At 42.9% G+C, this 23519-nt stretch overlaps 1 protein-coding gene across 2 annotated transcripts in view; it reads left to right on the plus strand.

Annotated features, from left to right (window-relative positions):
* The window catches only part of nsmaf (neutral sphingomyelinase (N-SMase) activation associated factor), a 127290-nt gene that overhangs the window by 26231 nt on the left and 77540 nt on the right, over positions 1-23519 (plus strand). The window contains exons 4-12 of one of the 2 annotated variants that reach the window (XM_070891955.1): positions 441-508; positions 609-645; positions 2613-2663; positions 6719-6790; positions 10240-10287; positions 10864-10916; positions 16227-16356; positions 22561-22632; positions 22908-23016. In XM_070891955.1, coding sequence (XP_070748056.1) covers positions 441-508; positions 609-645; positions 2613-2663; positions 6719-6790; positions 10240-10287; positions 10864-10916; positions 16227-16356; positions 22561-22632; positions 22908-23016 — 640 coding nt within the window. The remainder of the gene's footprint in view (positions 1-440; positions 509-608; positions 646-2612; positions 2664-6718; positions 6791-10239; positions 10288-10863; positions 10917-16226; positions 16357-22560; positions 22633-22907; positions 23017-23519) is intronic. The other variant, XM_070891963.1, reaches the window with a different exon arrangement.

A 23519-nucleotide genomic window follows, 5' to 3' on the forward strand; every position in this document is an offset into this window, starting at 1 on the left:
CCCAGGTTTCCCAACCACTTCCAAGATCCCACCCACCCCATTAAAATTCAAGTCATTGTGCTTGGCTGCTGATCTGTTAGATTTCTGTTAATCGATCTGCAATTCCATGTTTCACATTGACTTTTTGGGAAGATCTCCTTGACCCTAGAATATGCAAATTTCAGTTTGAAAACTATTGCTATACAATCCATTCTCGGTCAGCATTACTACAAAGATCCGCTCTATTCGTGCCCAATATGTAAAATAATTTTATACATGTATAGATTTAAGCTAAGATGGGAATCTTTCCACTTTACAATGTGAAGACTGACGTTAGCAGTCAGTGTACAAAGTCTTTTCATTTCTTCGATTGAATAGTAATTTCCTGTGTTTGAAATCCGGTCCTTGCATATAACTTAGATTGGAATTGTTGCTGTACACTAACCTTTGAAAATTTGCAGTTCCCTTTCAGAGACTGCAGTAGAATTGAAGAGATAGAAGATAAGAACAGTAGTAATCCCTTTGAAGAGTGAGTTTAGACTTATCTATGTACAGGCTTTCAATTTTATTTGAAGTACAGTGGCCAGTGGTGAATTCATGTTTATTTGTAATAAATCATGCTTTTTTAGAAATCGAATTTGTGGATTTATCATCACGTGCTGTCAGGTAAGAAGCTCTCAATCTTTATTTCTCTTGCGTGCATGCTTTTTCTCTTTCGTGCACTCTGTCTCTTGTGCGCACTTTTTCTCTCACATGCTGGCATTGTCTCTCCTGCCCATACTTTCTCTCGCAATCTATCACTTGCTTGTTCTTGTGCTCTGTTGCTTGCTCTGTGCCTCCTTCCTCCACTTCTGTTTCTCTCTTTATCCCTCGCTTTCCCTGCTCTTTTTCTTTTCCCCTTCCTTGCTGTTCTCTTTTTAACCTATATTCTCTCGTTTGCCTTTGCAACCAAGAGCAGGGAAAGGTAGCAACACTGGACCCTGGCAAGTAGGCTAGAGGCTGCAGCATTGGGTGCTCGGTGGTAAGGGGCTAGTTACTATGCTGGGAGGGAGTGGTTTGAGAGCATTTGGGCTGCTGGCTTTCCAAGGACAGTTGAAGCAGGGTTACTGGCATTTCTAGCCTCAGCAGCTTTCTGTAAGCCACTTTTAAGGGCTTGTTTGGTGGGCTGGCCACAAGCGCCTCTCACTTGTAGCACAACCACTTGAATTTGGTGTTTCCAGTAACACATCCCATCCCTTGCATGGTGCTCTCCAATGTAGCAAAATGGAACTTAAGTAAATCTTTTTGAAGATTGATTCTTAGAAGCATTCCCTGTCTATGGAAGCATCTCCTTTAACACCTGCAAAGAGTGCATTATTTCAAGAAAATGTCTAGCTGAAGTGAAATTTTGTTAGGGCTACGTGGATAAATGGCTCAAAAGCTGATAATTTAAAGCCCAAATGAATTTACTTCATTTTTTAAAAGACATCTGTATTTAAGTTCAATAACATACATTTATTACATGCACTGGAATCATTACAACTTCTCCAGCCGCTGTCAATAGAAATGCTACAAATCCTGAATAGTGTTTGGAGGTGAATAATTTTTCCTCTTTACAAAATGTAAATGTTTCAGAATAATCTTGAGGAATATGGCATTGGTTTCATTCTAAAGTTTTAATGCCCTATGGTTTTGTAAATTTTCTTGTGTCCTTGCCAGAACATATTTTTAACGTTGGTACTATGTTTGTATTGATTAAAACAAAGGAAAACTTTAAAACTAGCAATAAATAATCCTGGAAAAAATAGCATTAATTTACATTATTACAGGGCACACATCAGCACATCAATGTGTTACAGAGCAGTTAAGAGTTTGGATTCATGTCTGTGCTCATGCTGAGTTTCCAATCTCGGCTGTGTCAGCTTGGCATGGCACAAAATGGAGGAAAACAATTGCACAGCTTCAAAATTACATTCGTGGAATATAAGAACATAAGAATTAGGAGCAAGAGTAGGACATACAGCCCTTTGAACCTGCTCTGCTGTTCAATAAGATCATGGCTGATCTTTGACCTCAACTCCACTTTCCTGCCCGATTTCCATATCTCTTGATTCGCCTAGAGTTCAAAAGTCTTATCTATCTCAGCCTTGAATATACTCAACGACTCAGCATCCACAGCTCTTTAGGATAGAGAATTCAAAAGATTCACAACCCTCTGAGTGAAGATATTTCTCCTCATCTCTGTCTTAAATGGCCAATCCCTTATCCTGAGACAGTGTCCCCTAGTTCTGGACTCTCCAGCCAGAGGAAACAAACTCTCAGCATCTACCCTGTCAACCCCCCACAGAATCTTGAATCTCGGAAGCCTGAGAACAGGACCATCTGCCTGCAATTTTGAGTGTAGTTGATGCATATTTCAGTGACAACTTTTGAGAAAGTGGAGGTGCAAGGGAAACCTTGTCCTTGAGTTACTCCAGTACAATAATTGGAAACAACTTGGCTGCATTACATTGTATGTGTCAGAATTTCACTGATCAGTAAGCTACCAACTAAAATCGATTTTACTCTTGATATTGCAGTTAAAGACTGCAAATTTGGGACTTGAACTTTTGTATTTTGCAGTGGCAGTAATTGTGTTTTGTTTTCTCTTTTAGATCTGTTTAATCAAAGAACAAAGTCTAGTGGCTCCATATAAAATTGAAAGAGTAGGTTGTTGGGTCTCTCTTATTTTCTTTAGTTATTTACCTTGTTAATGAACTGTTGAATTCTGTGTATGTATGCATTAAATTTAATTCTGTGAAAGAACAAAATGATTTAACTTGCATTAAAATATGTATAATGCCTGCAGCAAGCACCCACTGTATTTGATATATGCTTTGCTTGCAATGATCTCTTGATGTATAGTTCAGTGTGATCTGATCAGAAGTTCATTGTAACTCCTTTTAAATTAAATTTAGCAGATTGTGGCCTTTGAAGATGTGGTATTTATAGATCTATGCCATTCACCTTCTGCATTAAATGAAGTTGCATTTGCCCCAGTTTGTTTTGTAAATGTCTCAAGACGTGGTTGAGGATGGGTGAATAGCTTAAATTCTACTTGCCCATATCATGTAATGCTTTTGTTCAGAGTATTACTCTGAAGTATTTTTGTCACATTTTTATCTGTTTACTTTAGCTAGTGTTGCTGCACTTGGAAGTTTTTAGCAAGTTTTCAGATGTGTGTTCTATTACAGAATTATCTAACTATTCTGGTCATGTACTGCAATGCTGTCCTCCTGTGAAAGATTGCGATGTATAAGCTTTTGCAATGTATTTATATTTGTACAAGTAATGGCAGATGTGACATTGAAGTAATTGCCCTTTGAACTATTGAAACTATGCCTGTTCAGACCAAAAAGTCCTGTGATCTAATGTTTTTCTTTAAGCATTTTAATCTATCTTAACATTTGGGTCACATCAGGAATTTGTTGCAGGATAAAACAGGTTGGGAGCACTACAGCAGGGAAATTCAGTCTGGTTTACTGTGATTACATATAATGTGGACCAAGAGTAGAAGTGATCTTTTAGTTGATCGAGAAAGCACATGTTTCAGTTTATAAGGTTTTATAGCATATATAGCTCACAGGGCTTTTTAACAGACAATAGGGATATCCATAGCTTCCCTAATATAAAAGGCTGTATTTTTATTTATTTATTTAAAGTTTCAGATGTAATTTTTTTATGTTTGTGGTAACATTACAGATAAATTCACAAAGGTACAAAACCCTGGTGTATGTTCATTTTCAATGATGCTGAATTCATTTATAATGTGATGTCAGCAATGTTTTGTGTTAGGCAAGTTATTTGTAACTTTCTTCTGGGAGTCAAGAGGGTTAGAGGTGATGTGTCCTACAACTGAGCTCAATTATGCAAAGATGGAAATATTATGGGCTCCATTTTCTGTGCGGTATGTGAATGTGTGCAGGGGTATATGCAACATGACCTGCTCATCTGTTTTTCCTTTTTTTATGCCTATGATTCTTTTTGTACTGATATAATTTACATAATTTTTGTATGTTATTCATGTTCATCTAAACTTGTGGAGACATCATTGGTGGTATTTCTCCAGCGACTTGAGGTGTCTACTGTACATGGACCATTTCTCTGAGCCATACAGTAGGGCGGGTATTACTACAGCCCTGTAGACCAAGAGCTTGGTGGCAGATTTGAGGGCCTGGTCTTCAAACACACTTTTCCTCAGGCGGCCGAAGACTTTACTGGCGCACTGGAGGCGGTGTTTGAATCCCGTCGTCAAAGTCTGCTCTTGTTGATAACAGGCTCCCGAGGTATGGGAAATGGTGGAATGGTCACTGGAGAAATACCACCAATGATGTATCCGCAAGATCCTCCAAATCCCCTGGGAGGACAGATGCACCAACGTTATCGTCCTCGACCAGGCCAATATCCCCAGCATTGAAGCACTGACCACACTTGATCATCTCCGCTGGGCAGGCCACATTGTTCGCATACCAGACATGAGACTCCCAAAGCAAGCGCTCTACTCGGAACTCCTTCACAGCAAATGAGCCAAAGGTGGGCAGAGGAAACATTACAAGGACACTCTCAAAGCCTCCCTGAGAGAGTGCAACATCCCCACTGACACCTGGGAGTCGCTGGCCAAAGACCTCCCTAAGTGGAGAGAGTGCATCCGGGAGGGCGCCGAGCACCTTGAGTCTCAGCGCCAAGAGCATGCAGAAATCAAGCGCAGGCAGCGGAAATAGCGTGCGGCAAACCAATCCCACCCTCCCTTTCCCTCAATGACTATCTGTCCCACCTGTGACAGGGACTGTGGTTCTCGTATTGGACTGTTCAGCCACCTAAGGACTCATTTTTAGAGTGGAAGCAAGTCTTCCTCGATTCCGAGGGACTGCCTATCATCATCTAAACCTGCCTTAGTACAGTTCTAAAAATGAAAAGGTGGTGATTTACCCCCATTGCTTAATTAAAATATATATATTTTTCTATTCTAAATGCATTCTTTAGATTTAGGGGCCAGGTCTAGTTTTTCCAGATTGGATCACACTTTTGAAGAGGGAAAAGATATCAACCATGGGCATAAATTTGATGCAACATTGTAGTCCAAGTTTACCCAAACACTTTTGTCTTTACTGCAGTTTCCAAAAATAGACCAAGGCTTCTCTGAACCAAAATCTGCATTTTAGTAGGAGCCACCTTGTCAGGTTCAAAAATGAACCCCTAATTACAGTACATTGCCCATTGAAGAATACGTGGGATGCTCACTTATGTTATCCTGTTCCTTCTCAAAGGTGGGCAATAATTCACTCAGACCAGTATGCAAAAGCTTGGAAACGGTTTGGTCGGATTTTGTAACAGTCTAAATAATGCATAGAAGCCAAAATAAACATGAAATAAAATAAAATCCGTCCACATGGGGTCAGTATATCCATTTTCGAATGGCAACCTTAGACTGATATGGAGCAGGACTTGTAAATGTAACAAATTTGTTTCTTGATAGACATTCAAAAGGGGAGGCGTGTGAACAATGTCATTGATAGTTTTCCCTAGCAGGTTGGTGCTTTTTCAAGAACTAAGGCTTTACATTGAGGCATAATGTACAGGGCCTTAGTGAGGCCTCACCTGGAATATTGTGTTCAGTTTTGGTCTCCTAATCTGAGGAACGACGTTCTTGCTATTGAGGGAGTGCAGCGAAGGTTCACCAGACTGATTCCAGGGATGGCTGGGCTGTCATATGAGGAGAGACTGGATCAACTGGGCCTTTATTCACTGAAGTTTAGAAGGATGAGAAGGGATCTCATAGAAACATATAAGATTCTGACGGGACTGGACAGGTTAGATGCGGGAAGAATGTTCCCGATGTTGGGGAAGTCCAGAACCAGGGTACATAGTCTTAGGATAAGGGGTAAGCCATTTAGGACTGCGATGTGGAGAAACTTCGTCACTCAGAGAGTTGTTAACCTGTGGAATTCCCTGCCGCAGAGAGTTATTGAGGCCAGTTCACTGGATGTATTCAAGAGGGAGTTAAATATGGCTCTTACAGTTAAGGGGATCAAGGGGTATGGAGAGAAAGCAGGAACGGGGTACTGAAGGAATGATCAGCCATGATCTTATTGGATGGCGGTGCAGGCTCAAAGGGCCGGATGGCCTACTCCTGCACCTATTTTCTATGTTTCTATGTTTTCATTTTAATTGAAGAAAACAAAGTGCGAGTTTTAACAGTTCTTGTGCATTGTGAGGTGAGGCTTTAATAGCTGGGTGGAGTAATGCACCATAATGGATTCATGTAAAGGCTCAGTATTTTGTGTAGCTTGATGTGCTTTCAATCGGGGGGTGGGGTGGAGGGGGAGCGGGGGGTGCTGTTTTAGGGCAGACGTTTCTCTTTGAATGTAATGTCTTGGTCTAATTGTGTGTATCCATTCATGTGTATTGGTTACCACATAACCAGCTTTACAAAAGAACAATGGGATCCTCACACAGATCTCAAAGATATAATTGGCTGAAGCCACTTTTTAAAAAAAAAAATTAATTTAGCCTATCTAAAATCACACAAAATAGAAATCTCATATTTTACAGTGATTTAAATTTTCCCTGTACTGTGCACTTTTGTGCATGTATCATTGACAAGTTGAAAATATATATATTTTGGCACGGGTTAGAGTGAACTGTACATGAGAAAATTTTAAAATAAACTGATTCAAAGTAATTTGGATAATTTAAGTAATTTCATTTCATTCTGAACTAGGGCCCAAAGGACTATGTTTTCAGGATAGAGGACACTTCAAAAGCAGAAGATGTTGTGCAAAGTTTACTGCAGGTAAAATGTTATGAAGTGAAAGTACTTTTGAGTCATTCTGTGATTCCTTGTAAAATGTTATTTCCGTTTACCACCATACACTACATCACAAAGTCAATAACAAAAAAAAGTGGCTGTGGGACCAACTTCGTCACTGACTATATATCACTATCATTCCAGCTACCTTCATAACAGATTCATTCAAGAGAGTGGAATCAGGAATTTACTTAGGCAACATGATTTCCTCCAATGGAGACTGTTTTCCTAACTGCTTTAGGCATATTGCACTTAAGCTCTGCAACAAATACTATCCCACATACAGAGCTCAAACATAAGTTGCAAATCTACAACGCATTAGTAATATCCATACGAACATAAGAAATAGGGGCAGGTGTGGGCCATAAGGCCCCTCGAGCTTGCTCTGCCATTCAGTAAGATCTGATCTTGGCCTCAACTCCACTTCCCTGCCCGCTCCCCATAACCCTTGACTCACTAACTGTTCAAAAATCTGTCTATCTCCACCTTAAATATATTCAATGACCCAGCCTCCACAGCTCTCTGGAGCGGAGAATTCTAAAGATTCACAACGCTCTGAGAAGAAATTCCTCCTCATTTCCGTGTTAAGTGGGCGACCCCTTATTCTGAAACTATACCCCCAGCTCTAGATTCCCCACAAGAGGAAACATCCTCTCTGCATCTACCCTGTCAAGCCCCCTCAAAATCTTAGATGTTACAATAAGGTCTTCTCTCATTCTTTTAAACTCTAATGAGTATAGGCCCAACCTGCGCAACCTTTCTTCATAAGACAACCCCTTCATCTCAGGAATCAACCTAGTGAACCTTCTCTGAACAGCCTCCAATGCAAGTATGTCGCTCCTTAAATAAGGTGACCAAAACTGTACACAGTACTCCAGGTGTGGTCTCACCAACACCCTGTACAAGTGGAGCAGACTTCCCTACTTTTATACTCTATCCCCCTTGCAATAATGGCCAACATTCCATTTGCCTTTCTAATTGCTTGTTTTACCTGCATGCTAACGTTTTGTGTTTCATGTGTAAGGACCTCCAGATCCCTCTGTACCGCAGCATTTTGTAATCTCTCCCCATTTAAATAATTTGCTTTTTTATTTTTTCCACTAAAATGGATAACCTCACATTATACTGCATCTGCCACATTTTTGCCCACTCACTTAGCCTATCTATATCCCTTTGCAGATTCTTTGCGTCCTCCTCACAACTTGCTTTCCCACCTATCTTTGTATTATCAACAAATTTGGTTACATTACACTCGGTCCCTTCATCTAAGTCATTAATATAGATTGTAAGTAGTTGCGGCCTCAGCATTGATCCCTGTGGCACCCCACTAGTTACAGTTTGCCAACCCGAAAATGACCCATTTATCCCAACTCTCTGTTTTCTATTAGTTAGCCAATCCTCTATCCATGCTAATATATTATCCGCAACTCTGTGAGCTCTTATCTTGTGCAGTAATCTTTTATGTGGCGTCTTGTCGAATGCCTTCTGGAAATATTTAAACATAGATCGGAAACTTGGTTACACACCAAAGAAATGAATAAGCAAATCAATAGATTTGATTTTAAATCCTTCGCACAGTAAATGGAGAAAAACTGCAAAGTGCTGCAGTATAGAGAGACTTGTGGGTCTTTGTACATGAAACAACAAAAAGTTAGTAAGCAGGTACAGCAATTAATCAGAAAGGCAAATGGAATGTTAGCCTTTATTGCAAGGGGGATAGAGTATAAAAGCAGAGAAGTCCTGCTACAACTGTACAGGGTATTGGTGAGGCCACACCTGGAGTACTGCGTACAGTTTTGGTCTCTGTATTTAAGGAAGGATATGCATTGGAGGCTGTTCAGAGAAGGTTCACTAGATTGCTTCGGGAGATGAGGGGGTTGACTTATGAGGATAGGTTGAGTAGGTTGGGCCTATACACATTGGAGTTCAGAAGAAAAAGAGGTTCTGTTATTGAAACTTATAAGATAATGAGGGGGCTCGACAAGGTGAATGCAGAGAGGATATTTCCACTCGCAGGGGAAACTAAAACTAGGGGACATAATCTTAGAATAAGGGGCTGCCCATTTAAAACTGAGATGAGAAATTTCTTCTCTCTCAGGGTTGTAAATCTATGGAATTATCTGCCCCAGAGAGCTGTGGAGGCTGGGTCATCGAATATATTTAAGTTGGAGATAGACAGATCTTTGAGCGATAAGGCTGTAAAGGACAATGGGGAGCAGGCAGGGAAGTGGAGCTGAGTCCATGATCAGATCAACCATGATCTTATTGAATGGCGGAGCAGGCTCGAGGCCCAAGTGGTCTATTCCTGCTCCTATTTCTTATGTTCTTATTACTAGAGGTTAAACCTCAAGACAAAATCTTATATGAGACTTTACACATCCTGATTAACCATCATTGTCCTGTTTGGTTGATCATTACAAACTCCTCTTGTATGGACACCTCATGCACCATTCTGAGCCTGACCCTGCCGGGGAGCATTCACCATCAAACTACTACCGACATGGAAAGGCCATGAGGCAGACCCAGAATAGGAATGACAACATAAAAGTTCTCCTAACACCGTGGTCCTTAATGCCAATGAGGCACAAGTGAGAGCCCTGAACCATAAAGGTTTAATATTGGCAGCGGCTATGTTCCTTATGGATAAGCCCCTGATAATGATGACCTTGCCTTGTCATGCAAATTTAATTAAATGGTTGCATACAATATCAGCTGAGTTACTAAGGGGGAAATGTTAAAATGGGTGAGTGTGTAAGATTGGATGCAGGTGGAGGGGGAAGTCGGGGAAAATTCTGAGCCCGTCGGGAAAGCGGCGCCACCCCGCCGACTTCCGGTTTTTACGGAGGCGGGACAAAGGGCGGGCAGTTAACCCACTCTCAGGAGGCGGATTGGGATTTTAAATACGTTGATGAAGCTGGACGCCTCTGATTTAACCTTTGTTGGTTTTACTGTGGCCGGCTGGGTTTCCCAGGCCTCTGGAAACCCGGCAGCTGAAGCAAGATGAGGACAGCTTAGGGGACAGGTTAAATTCCTTCAAAGCACTGCTTGTGGGCCAGGAGGAGGAAAAATGCTTCACCCTGATCCTCCCTCCCAAACTTCCCCCTTCCTGGGGATCTCCCTCCCCATCAGCTACCTCCTGCAGCTCCTTGTCCCACTCGAAGCCAAGCCTGTCCATCAGGCTGACTTCCGGGCGAGGAACTTGTTGGGGCCAAGATACGCATGGTGTGGAGTTTAAAACGCCACAGCTTTTGGGGAAATACAGACCTCCGGCTTTCCTGTCTGAAACTCCGCAGCCATTGTAACCCGTCCCAGTAAATATCCAGACCTAAGTTTGCTTTATGTTTATCTTAACAACCGATGAGCACTTTTGGTTAAAATACTTTGGTCCTATAATAAACCTCTAAAATGTTTGATTATGAATGCTTCTTTCATAGCTTCACAGAGCTTCTCAGTTGGACAAAATGGCAGACCAGATTGCCATGGTAAGTGATTTCTGCATGAAGATAAAAGTAAGGTTTTTTTTGAACAATAGGTGTAGTGCTGTTTGGTTTATTGAATTTAACTCGAGATTCGGATAGCAGGCTACTTAGATTCCGAGCAACAAAGCATTCCAAACAAAAATCCTTTCCTGTATCATTCTTATCATTAAATTTGTGTTCAACTTTATGAATTAGAATCAAATGAATGCAGAGTTTGTAAATTTTAGAAAGGTGTGTGTGTGTGTGTGTAATATATATGTATGTTATGAAGTAGCTTCTTCCGCATGTGCTTTAAGTATCATTTAATATATAAACATTAAAACTAGTGTATTGGATTAATGTTGGCTCATTACATTCATGTTATTTGTACTAAAGTTTTCTGGTATAAAACCTATCTTCATATTCTGACGAAGGGTCACAGACCTGAAACATTAATTCTGTTTCTCTCTCCACGGATGCTGCCTGGCCTGCTGAATGTGTCCAGCACTTTCTGTTTTTGTTTTGGATTCCAGCATCTGCAGTATTTTGCTATTATTATTCCTCTTCATATTCATTCTCTCTCCATCTCTCCCATTGTAGATCACAGCCATTTTGCAATCTCGATTGGCTCGGACTTCATTTGATAAAAACAGGTACTATACACGAGATATAATGGTTAGATGTATAATACTCAGCCTATTAATATGTCTATTGAATGCTGTTTTGTGATCTAATGCCCAAAATTGAGAACAGGGTTCCAGTATCTAAACACAAATTTCCACTGCTTTTAGATTAAAGTAGTTTTTGGTGGGGATTGTTAATAGTACTTGATTATAACACCTGTCTCTCTCATTACTGTGCAGTGATTTTATTACTGGGTAATGCTTTACTAACAAATGTATGTAACACAATAGCAGAAATGAAGTGAAAAAAACGTTTTTTGTAATTTCTGAAATATTTAACTATTTGTACCATGGATTAGGTTATGAATACTGGACAAATTAAGAACCAGGTACTGAAACATAGTATGTTAGTTTTGATGTAGCTTTTTCGAGGACACTTGACTGTGTATGTGAATATTTTTCCTCTTTTTTTAATTTCACTGTCTTTTGTTGTGTCTTAGAATATTTTTAATGCTATGATTTTTTTAATTGAAATGCAACAAATGGTAATTGATAGTCAACAAATAAATAAATGTTTATGGCTGGTTACTTAGACTACCAGCTATCCAGGAGCAAATCGGTCAGATTAGCTTTAATAAGAAATAATTTAGCTTTAAATAATAATGTTGTAATTGCAACCCACCACCAGCACCACCACCGCTGCTATAACAGCCTGTATTTATATAGTGCTTTCAATGTAGAGAAAGTCCCACAGCCTTCACAGAGCCAGACAGAATGAGAAGGATGAGGGGAAACATAGAAAATAGGTGCAGGAGTCGGCCATTCGACCCTTCGAGCCTGCACCACCATTCAATATGATCATGGCTGATCATGCAACTTCAGTACCCCATTCCTGCTTTCTCTCCATATCCCTTGATCCCTTTAGCCGTATGGGCCACATCTAACTCCTTTTTGAATATATCTAACGAACTGACCAACAACTTTCTGTGGTAGAGAATTTCACAGGTTCACAATTCTGAGTGAAAAAGTTTCTCATCTCGTTCTTAAATGGCTTACCCCTTATCCTTAGACTGTGACCCCTGGTTCTGGACTTCCCCAACATCGGGAACATTCTTCCTGCATCTTACCTGTCCAATCCCGTCAGAATTTTATGTTTCTCTGAGATCCCCTCTCATTCTTCTAAACTCCAGTGAATATAAGCCTAATCGATCTAGTCTTTCTTCATATGTCAATCCTGCCATCCCGGGAATCAGTCTGGTGAACCTTTGCTGCACTCCCTCAATAGCAAGAATGTCCTTCCTCAGATTAGGAGACTAAAACTGTACACAATATTCAAGGTGTGGCCTCCCCAAGCCCCTGTACAACTGCAGTAAGACCTCCCTGCTCCTATACTCAAATCCCCTTGCTATGAAGGCCAACATGCCATTTGCCTTCTTCACTGCCTGTTGTACCTGCATGCCAACTTTCAATGACTGATGTACCATCACACCCAGGTCTCGTTGCACCTCCCCTTTTCCTAATCTGTCTCCATTCAGGTAATAATCTGCCTTCCTGTTTTTGCCACCAAAGTGGATAAGCTCACATTTATCAACATTATATGGCATCTGCCATGCACTTGCCCACGCATCTAACCTGTCCAAGTTACCCTGCAGCTCCTTAGCATCCTCCTCACAGCTCACACTGCCACCCAGCTTAGTGTCATCTGCAAACTTGGAGAAATTACATTCAATTCCTTTGTCTAAATCATTAATGTATATTGTAAATAGCTAAGGTCCTAGCACTGAACCTTGCGGTACCCCACTAGTCACTGCCTGCCATTCTGAAAAGGACCCATTTATTCCTACTCTTTGCTTCCTGTCTGCCAACCAGTTCTCTATCCACGTCAATACATTACCCCCAAAACCATGTGCTTTAATTTTGCACACTAATCTCTTTTGTGGGACCTTGTCAAAAGCCTTTTGAAAGTCCAAATACACCACTGGTTCTCCCTTGTCCACTCTACTAGTTACATCCGCAAAAAATTCTAGAAGATTTGTCAAGCATGATTTCCCTTTCATAAATCCATGCTGACTTGGACCGATCCTGTTACTGCTTTCCAAATGCGCTGCTATTATATCTTTAATAATTGATTCCAACATTTTCCCCACTACCGATGTCAGGCTAACCGGTCTATAATTCTCTGTTTTCTCTCTCCTTTTTTAAAAAGTGGTGTTACATTAGCTACTCTCCAATCCATAGGAACTGATCCAGAGTTTATAGAATGTTGGAAAATGACTACCAATGCATTCATTATTTCTCGGGCTACTTCCTTAAGTACTCTGGGATGCAGCCTATCAGGCTCTGGGGATTTATCGACATTCAATCCCATCAATTTCCCCAATACAATTTCCTGCCTAATAAGGATTTCCTTCAGTTCCTCCTTCTCACTAGACCCTCGGTCCCCTAGTATTTCCAGAAGATTATTTATGTCTTCCTTATTGAAGACAGAACCAAAGTACTTGTTCAATTGGTCTGCCATTTCTTTGTTCCCCATTTTATAAATTCACTTGATTCTGACTGCAAGGGACCTACATTTGTCTTCACTAATCTTTTTCTCTTCACATATCTATAGAAGCTTTTGCAGTCAGTTTTTATGTTCCCAGCAAGCTTACTCTCATACTCTATTTTCCCCCTCCTAATTAAACCCTTTGTCCTCCTCTGCTGAATTCTAAATTTCTCCCAGTCCTCAGGTTTGCTGCTTTTTCTGGCCAATTTATATGCCTCTTCCTTGGATTTAACACTATCCCTAATTTTCCTTCTTAGCCAAGGTTGAGCCACCTTCCCAGTTTTATTTTCATGCCAGACAGGGATGTACAATTGTTGGAGTTCATCCATGTAATCTTTAAATGTCTGCCATTGCTTATCCACCGTCAACCCTTTAAGTATCATTCGCCAGTCTACCCTAGCCAATTCACGTCTCATACCATCGAAGTTACCGTTCTTTAATTTCAGGACCCTAGTCTCTGAATTAACTGTGTCACTCTCCATCTTAATGAAAATTTCTACCATATTATGGTCACTCTTCCCCGAGGGGCCTCGCATAATAAGATTGCTAATTAATCCTCTCTCATTGCACAACACCCAGTCTAGGATGGCCAGCTATCTAGTTGGCTCCTCGACATATTGGTCTCGAAAACTATCCCTTATACACTCCAGGAAATCCTCCTCCACCGTATTGCTACCAGTTTGGTTAGCCCAATCTATATGCAGATTAAAGTCACCCATGATAACTGCTGCACCTTTATTGCATACATCCCTAATTTCCTGTTTGGTGCCATCCCCAACCTCACTACTACAGTTTGGTGGTCTGTACACAACTCCCACGAGCGTTTTCTGCCCTTTGGTGTTCCGCAGCTCTACCCATACAGATTCTACATCATTCAAGCTTAATGTCCTTCCTTACTATTGCATTAATTTCCTCTTTAACCAGCAATGCTACCCCACCTCCTTTTCCTTTCTGTCTATCCTTCCTGAATATTGAATACCCCTGGATGTTGAGTTCCCAGCCTTGGATACCCTTGAGCCATGTCTCCGTAATCCCAATTACATCATATCCGTTAACGGCTATCTGCGCAGTTAATTCATCCACCTTATTACGAATGCTCCTCGCATTGAGAGACAGAGCTTTCAGGCTTGTTTTTTTAACTGTCCTTTTAGAATTATGTTGTAATGTGGCCCTTTTTGATTTTTGCTCTTGATTTCTCTGCCCTCCACTTTTCCTTATCTCTCTTTTCTACCTTTTGCTTCTGCCCCCATTTTACTTCCCTCTGTCTCCCTGCATAGATTCCCATCCCCCTGCCATATTAGTTTAAACCCTCCCCAACAGCACTAGCAAACACTCTCCCTAGGACATCGGTTCCGCTCCTGCCCAGGTGCAGACCGTCCGGTTTATACTGGTCCCACCTCCCCCAGAACCGGTTCCAATGTCCTAGGAATTTGAATCCCTCCCTTTTGCACCATTCCTCAAGCCACATATTCATCTTAACTATCCTGTTATTTCTACTCTGACTAACACGTGGCACTGGTAGCAATCCTGAGATTACTATCTTTGAGGTTCTACTTTTTAATTTAACTCCCAGCTCCCTAAATTCATCTTGTCGGACCTCATCCTGTTTTGTACCTATATGCACCACGACCACTGGCTGTTCACCCTCCCCCTCCAGAATGCCTTGCAGCTGTCAGAGACATCCTTGACCCTTGAACCCAAGCACATGATCAAAACATTTTGAGAAGGCGTTTGGGAGAGTTCAAGAGTGTGTTGTCTGGACAGCGGATAGCTCCCTTCTTTGCTATTAAATATTGGGAAGACTGAAGCCAATGTCTTTGGTCCCCACCACAAACTCTGTTCTCTAGCCACCGACTCCATCCCTTTTCCTGGCCATTAGCTGAAGCTGAACTGACTGTTCTCAAGCTTGACGTCCTATTTGACCCTGAGCAGAGCTTCGGATTCCATATCTTCTCGATCACCAAGACCACCAACTTCCACCAATAATGTTGCCTGTCTCCGCCTATGCCTCAGCTCATCTGCTACTGAAATCCTCATCTATGCCTTTGTTACTTCTAGATTTGACTATTCCAATGATCTTCTGGCTGGCTGACCTACTTTGCACCCTCTGTAAACTTGAGCTCATCCAAAACTCTGCTGCCCATGTCCTAACCCGCACCAAGTCCCGTTAACCCATTACCCCTGTGCTTGCTGACCTATATTAGCTCCTGGTCCGGCCACAGCTCGATTTTAAAATTGTCAACCTTGTTTTAAAATTCCTCCACTGCCTCACTCTTCTCTAACTCTGTAACCTCTTCTGGCGAGATCTCTGCGCTCATCCAATTCTGGCCGTTTGCACATACCCGATTTTCATTGCTCCATCGCTGGGTGCCATACCTTCAGCTTCCTAGGCCCTAAGCTCTGGAATTCCTGCTTTAAACGTCTACCTCTCCTCCTTTAAGACGCTCTATAAATCCTTCCTCTTTGACAAATATTTCCTATGAGTCTCGTTGTCAAAGTTTGTTTGATAACGCTCTGTGGGACTTTTTAACTACGTTAAAGGCACTATCATAAATGCAAGTTGTTAACATTTTATGACCAGTTGCTGCTGACATTTTAGGAATCAATTCCTCCAAAGATTTTGGCAAATGAAAAAAAAACATACTGGAATTCTGGAATTCACACATCATAGCAAAATAGTAATTTTATGATCTGTACAATTTTGTAATGTCTGTTTTCTTATTAAACACTGCTTTTAGGCTGATATTTAACCCCCTTATTTTATCAATCTGTGGTGTAACTGATGTCTCTTGTAGATTTCAGAGTGTTACTGAAAGGCCCCACATGGAGTGTGAGGCTGAAATGGTAACCCCTTTGGTATCTAATCCTGGACATGTCTGCATCACAGACCAAAACTTGTATTTCCAGCCTCTGAATAGCTATCCAGTAAGTTATTTGCTATTATATTACACAATATAATTTCAGTAATTTGTTTAGAATCTAGAGGATTCCTTGATGTACATTTACCTTTAAACCTCAGTTTTTTTTAAGTGTCCTTTTGAGCTTTTTTTATAATAAAAAGGTTGTTCACATCTGTTAATGACGCACTGACTTTGTCTTCCTGCCTGTTGAGCCATACAGATCAAAAAACCCCAGATTTAATCAGTGGCGGCTGGTGACTTGTTTGACAGGTCTGGCACACGTTATACAAGCCGAGCCATGCCAGCTTGTTACCATGGCAATGGGCCTTGCACAGTCAGCTATATAAGTACATAAAAACATAAGAAATAGGAGCAGGACTCTAGGCCATACGAACCTTCGAGCCTGCTCCGCCATTTAATACGATCATGGCTAATCCGATCATGGACTCAGGTCCACTTCCCTGCCCGCTCTCCATAACCCCGTATTCCCTTATCATTTAAGAAACTGTCTATTTCTGTCTTAAATGTATTCAATGTCCCAGCTTCCACAGCTCTCTTAGGCAGAAAATTCCACAGATCCCCAACCCTCTGAGAGAAGAAATTTCTCCTCATCTCAGTTTTAAGTGGGCGGCCCCTTATTCTAAGATTATGCCCTCTAGTTCTAGTCTCAGTGGAAACATCCTCTCTCCATCCACCTTGTCAAGTTAGGTTAATAAGTTTAGAAAAAGCTTGTAATGAATTACATTTTTTACATTTGGTTAATATTTGTCAGAAAAATAATGATCGAGTTACAAATAATTTGAGTTTTGGAAAAGAAAAGATTGTTTGGCTTGTTAAATGCATCCATAGAAGTTGTACAGTATTAACAGTCCTACTTTAAAGTTTTAGTGTAAACAAGAGTCTGAAGTGATCTGACTCATGGTCACACTTGGAATTAGAAAACCCAAAGTACTGATTCCTGACTGCAATGTAATTATGGTCTTCAGCAGTTTGGGTGCCAGACTATTTTTTCCTGTTGTGGGCAGTCCTGTAAAGTCATTACATCAGAAGATCACATGGAATGGAAATTGGCTTCAGGAAGAGGAAGTGAAAGGGTTTTGGAAGAGCCACTGTTAAATCAATTTGCTCTTCATTCGCTATATGCTTGTAACTGCACCTGAGTCAGCCTGTTGAATGTGATGCTGTTTAGTATTGGCTGAACTAAATTCAGTGAACTTGATCGCTGCATTAAATAGAAAGATGTGTTGGTTATAATGTGAGATGCATCTTTTCTCGCATGGCTCATCTATGGAACTCCACAATCCTCCCATTATCAATCAACTTGTATGGAACTGGCATTCGTGGACTGCTATGAGCCAGAGATTATCTTTGGGATATCTGCTCTGCAGCAAAGGATCTTTTTTTGTCAGTCTGGTAACAACTGGCCTTCGTGAGATTTTGTTCCCTAAGGTTCTGTTTATGGTGCATTGAAATAGATTCCTGTTGGCTAGCCTGATTTCAGCCTATGCACTTTGTATAGGCTACTAGGGATAAATGTTTAGAGAGGAGCTTTGTAAGCAAAAAAATTCATCCAAATCCACAATTCTATTTTTCTTTTAAATTAATCCAATATGGAAGAATTGACAGGTGAACTGGGTCTTGGAGACAATTAGATATGTCTGTGGTCAGAAAAGGGACTGAGACCTATTTGCACAAGGAACAGGCATGTTGGTTGAATAAGGAATGCCCCTATGACAGCATATATCCACAGAGTTGCCTTCTTTGACATTTTACTTCATAGTGTACCATGTGTAAGGTGTACAAGTACTGAAATTCAGAACTTAACATTTTGTGGCCAGTGAGTACAACCATCTCCTTCAATCGCATAGTATTTGTGTGTGCTTGTATATAGAAGCATGAGTGGAGTGGAGTGCAGCAAGGTGGCCGCCGGGGTGGCAGCTCCCTAGGGAGCTCCCCTGCTGAACAACCACCGTCTGCTACCATCCGGCAATTTCCACCCTCCGCCTCCCCCCTCCCCTCTCCCACTGTCTAAACTTTTCTAGTCCTAATAAGGGATCTTAAACACTTAAAGCCCTACTCTAAACCCAAACTGCGAATCTCACAAGATCGGGCCTACCTCAGGCTTCCCACCACACCATCCATCAGTGATGACGACCGGGGTCCTCGACGACGCCAGGCGAGCAGGTGAGCCTCTGACCAGGCAATAGGGCCTTCACCCCTCCTATGGCGGGCCTTCACCCCTCCAGCGGTGATTGGGCGCCTCCTCCACAATGGCGTCTGGGCCTCCTGCACGACGGCTGGACCTCCGCCTCCTCCTCCTCCCTCAGCGACGACTGGAGCTGCTCTCCTCCTCCAGCACGTGGCTGTGACCCCCCCCCCCTCCCCCCCCGACCTCTCACTTTGAACCCCAATGGGCAACTGACCCTCCCAATGCCTGCCCCCAACCAAGCCTCGGACCACCTACCATCAAGGGCGTACTCGGCGCCGAGCCTGCGGCCAACATCTCACCTTAGGCAATTAGGCCCATATAGCAGTGCCTGGTCTCCAGTCATCTTGGTCCCCCTTGCCACTGGATCAAGACCTTGCTCAGCTAAGCCCGTGTGGTAGCCGGTGTGCAACGGCCACCCCACGTTAAAAGAGCTCATGCACCGGCATCTTCCACTCCTCTAACATGAAGTTCTGGATCTGGAACATCAGGACCCTCATGGACAGCCGGAACGCTGCACCGCTATAGTTGCCTGGGAATTTAGGTGCTTTGATATCGACATTTGATAAGCGAGATCCGGCGGGCAGGGGAAGGCCAGCTCAAGGAACAAGGTGGAGGTTGCACCTTCTTCTGGAAAGGGAAACCAGAGGAAGAACGCCGCCTCCATGTAGTCGGCTTTGCCATCAAAACAAGCTGGTCGACCGCCTCAAAGACTCCCCCTGCGGGATTAACGAACGCTTCATGACACATCGACTCACCTTATCCCGGAATCAATGCACCACGGTCATCGGTGAGTATGCCCCAACACTCGATGCAACAGATAAGACCAAAGAGGGTTTCTACTCCAACTTCAAAATCCCTGTCCCGCGTCCCTGTAGACGACAAACTGATCCTCCTCGGTGACTTCAACGCCGGGGTCGGCAAGGACACAGCCCTCTGGGGAGGTGTGATTGACAGAGAGGGGGTAGGGATAGACAACTCCAGCGGTACCCTACTCCTGACAAAATGTCTAGAACATGAACTTGTCATCACCAACACCTTATTCCGCCAGAGGGACAAATACAAGGCATCGTGGCAACACCCTTGCTCCAAACACTGGCACCTGCTCGACTATATCATCGTCCGAGCCAGGGATCGCAAGGATGTGTGCATCACCCGTGCCATGAAGTGAGCTGACGACTGCTGGATGGGCCACCACCTAATCCGATGCATCATTGATATCATCATAGCCCAAGCAGAGGGGCCAGCAGAAGCAGTGCCGCAAAAAAGTCAATGCCGGGGCACTTAAAGACCCAGCTAAGAGAGCCCTATGCAGTCAGCGCCTCACAGCTAACCTGGTGTGCCTTGATGACCCCGAGACACAGAATGCCCACAGCGCTTGGTCTGCCCTCCAGGCCTCCATAACCAGTGTCTGCAAGGAGACGCTCGGTCACTCGACCAGGAAACACCAGGTTTGGTTTAATGAGAGTGATCAGGAGATCCAAGAGCTAATAGATCGCAAACGCAGGGCATTTCTGAGCCTTCAGCAGCAACCCAATTCCGGAGCAGCAAAGCAGCATTGTCGACGCCTCAAGGCTGAGGTCCAACAAAAAACCCGGGACCGAAAGAACTGGTGGTGGATGGAGAAAGCACAGGAGATACAGCAGCTGGCCGACAGCCATGATGTGCGAGGATTCTTTATCGCAGTCAAGGCCACCTACGGTCCAAACACCCAAGGCCCCACCCCACTGCTGACCAAGAACGGGGAAACACTCATCAAGGACACCGAGGCAGTCAGGGCCCGCTGGAAGGAGCACTTCAAAGATCTCCTCAGTCGAGACTCTGCCTTTGACTTGAATGTTCTCGACTCCATCCCGCAGCATGCTACCCGCCACCACCTCAGTAAAACCCTAACACTGCACGAGGTAGAAAAAGCCGTAAGAACAAGAAGTTTTCGGGAGTGGATGGAATCCCTGCTGAGGCACTGAAGTATGGTGGAGAAGCACTACTGGCGTGAATACATGATCTCATCTCTCTCATCTTGAGGAAGGAGAGCATGCCGGGAGATCTCCGAGATGCAGTGATCGTGACCATCTTTAAAAAAGGGGACAAATCCGACTGCGGCAACTACAGAGGAATCTCCCTGTTATCAGCCACTGGGAAAGTCGTCGATAGAGTCCTCCTCAACCGTCTTCTCCCTGTGGCAGAGGAGCTCCTCCCAGAGTCACAGTCGGATTTCGTTCTCCACGGGGCACAACGGACATGATTTTTGCAGCGCGATAGCTACAGGAAAATTGCAAGGAACAGCACCAGCCCTTATACTTGGCCTCCTTCGACCTTACAATGGCCTTTGACACTGTCAACCGCGAGGGGCTATGGAGTGTCTTCCTCCATTTCTGATGTCCCCAAAAATTCGTCGCCATCCTCCGCCTGCTCCACGACGACATGCAGGCCATGATCCTAACCAACGGATCCACTACAGACCCAATCCACATCAGGACGGGGGTCAAACAGGGCTGCGTCATCGCCCCAACCACCTTCTCAGTCTTCCTCGCTGCCATGCTCCACCTCACAGTCGACAAGCTCCCCGCTGGAGTGGAACTAAACTATAAAACCAGTGGGAACCTGTTCACCCTTCTCCGTCCCCAGGTCAGGTCCAAGACCACTCCAACCTCCGTCGTCGAGCTACAGTATGCGGACGACGCCTGCGTCTGCGCACATACAGAGGCTGAACTGCGGGACATAATCGACATATTTACTGAGGTGTACGAAAGCATGGGACTTACGCTAAACATCAGCAAGACAAAGGTCCTCCACCGCACAGCACTGTCCCCCAGTCATCAAGATCCACGGTGCGGCCCTGGACAATGTGGACCACTTCCCATATCTCGGGAGCCTCCTGTCAACAAGAGCAGGCATTGACGACGAGATCGAACACCGCCACCAGTGCAGCCTTCGGCTGCCTGAGGAAAAGAGTGTTTGAAGACCAGGCCCTCAAAACTGTCACCAAGCTCATGGTCTACAGGGCTGTAGTAATACCTGTCCTCCTGTATGGCTTAGAAACATGGACCGTGTACTGTAGACACCAAGTTGCTGGAGAAATACACCAACGATGTCTCCGCAGGATCCTACAAATCCCCTGGGAGGACAGACTCACCAACATTAGCGTTCTCGACCAGGCCAACATCCCCAGCATCGAAGCACTGACCACACTTGATCAGCTCCACTGGGCAGACCACATAATTTGCATGCCAGACACGAGACTCACAAAGCAAGCGCTCTACTCGGAACTCCTTCGCCGCAAATGAGCCAAAGGTGGGCAGTGGAAACGTTACAAGGACACCCTCAAAGCCTCCCTGATAAAGTGCAATATCCCCACAGACAACTGGGAGACCCTGGCCAAAGACCACCCTAAGTGGAGGAAGCGCATCTGGGAGGGTGCTGAGCACCTCGAGTCTCGTCGCCAAGATCAGGCAGTGGAAAGAGCGTGCGGCAAACCTGTCCCACCCACCCTTTCCCTCAACGACATCTGTCCCACCTGTGACACAGACTGTGGTTCTCGTATTGGACTGTACAGCCACCTAAGGACTCATGTTAAGAGTGGAAGCAAGTCTTCCTCCATTCCGAGGGACTGCCTATGATGATATAGAAGCACATTTTCTACTGAAACTCCTACTGTGTCTGCAGTGTCATTTTGGTGGAGATGAATATTCTGTGATCGGAACAGACTTTTATTATGGAAAACTGAAATACATTGTAATCTGGTTTCTCATGCTTGAAGCCATACTGCACCATCGAATAGACTTGATGCAGTTCAATTTATTGCAGTTTCATTAACTGTTGCATCTCACATCACACAACAAGCATGATTTTGAATTTCTTTGTCCTAACTGTTTGAAGTACTTAGTGGAGCTTTTAGGGTAAATGGCAGAATGTCAAATAAATCAGCATATAGGGTTACACTCGGGTGATGCCAAACTCTTGTTTTGTAATACTCCTAAATAACTATTAAACTTTGCATTATTATCCTATTATGTGTTTTAGGAAACAGTTGTACAAATAAAGTTGCATGATGTAAGGCGCATTTACAAAAGGCGGCACGGATTGAAACCTTTGGTGAGTAACTGGTGACATTAATTTGATTTGTTTTACTATTATTTTGGAACAACTATGTGCATTAATAAAATATTAAAAGAATTGGAAAATACTTCAAACATTGTTCAATGTTATATATTTTCTAATATCATCCATAATACACATCCTGCTTTTAAAGTAAGGCCTATACTCTAATCTCACCATAGACATTTGAACATTATGCAATGTTTGCTGTCATATAGGTTGACCTTGAGTTGTAATAGTGACATTAACAATTTCTTTCTTTCTCCCTTTAGGGTCTTGAGGTTTTTTGCACAGAAAATGATCTTTGTTCTGATATCTACTTGAAATTTTATAACTCCAAAGATCGTGATGAACTCTATTACTATATTGCAACCTTTTTAGGTCAGTTAATTCACAATTATGCTACCTATGTATTTTAGCTTATTTTCCATTTAAATAGCTGAATATAGATAGCAAATGCCAATCCTGGAAAAATAAAATGTAACCAATTTTCTTCTCTTAAATCTGCTTGAAAACTGACCAAATTTTTCTAACTGAGATAGGCTGATTCAAATGGTAATCAGACTTGGAACTTGAACGCGCCTGTGTTTGCTCAGGTGAAAGTGCTACAACAAACCATTTTATTTGTTGACATGTAAAATTATTATACAGCAACTCAATTCACTGAAACCAATGTCAGACTTTTGCACTTTGTACATTGATGTGATCCTTTTTCAAAAGTGAAATCATGCAACCAAAAAATTGTGAACCACTGTATTTTCTTTTTCTGCCTGTTTCTGTTTAGTTTGTGTGAGCAATGTTCAGGGTCAATTAGGGGAGCTGGCAGAGAAGTTTTATGAAATCCCACAAAGAAGCTGGATTGACGCACAGTAATGATTGCTCAA

This window comes from Pristiophorus japonicus, chromosome 1 (genome assembly GCF_044704955.1).
Source record: "Pristiophorus japonicus isolate sPriJap1 chromosome 1, sPriJap1.hap1, whole genome shotgun sequence".
NCBI lineage: Eukaryota > Metazoa > Chordata > Chondrichthyes > Pristiophoridae > Pristiophorus > Pristiophorus japonicus.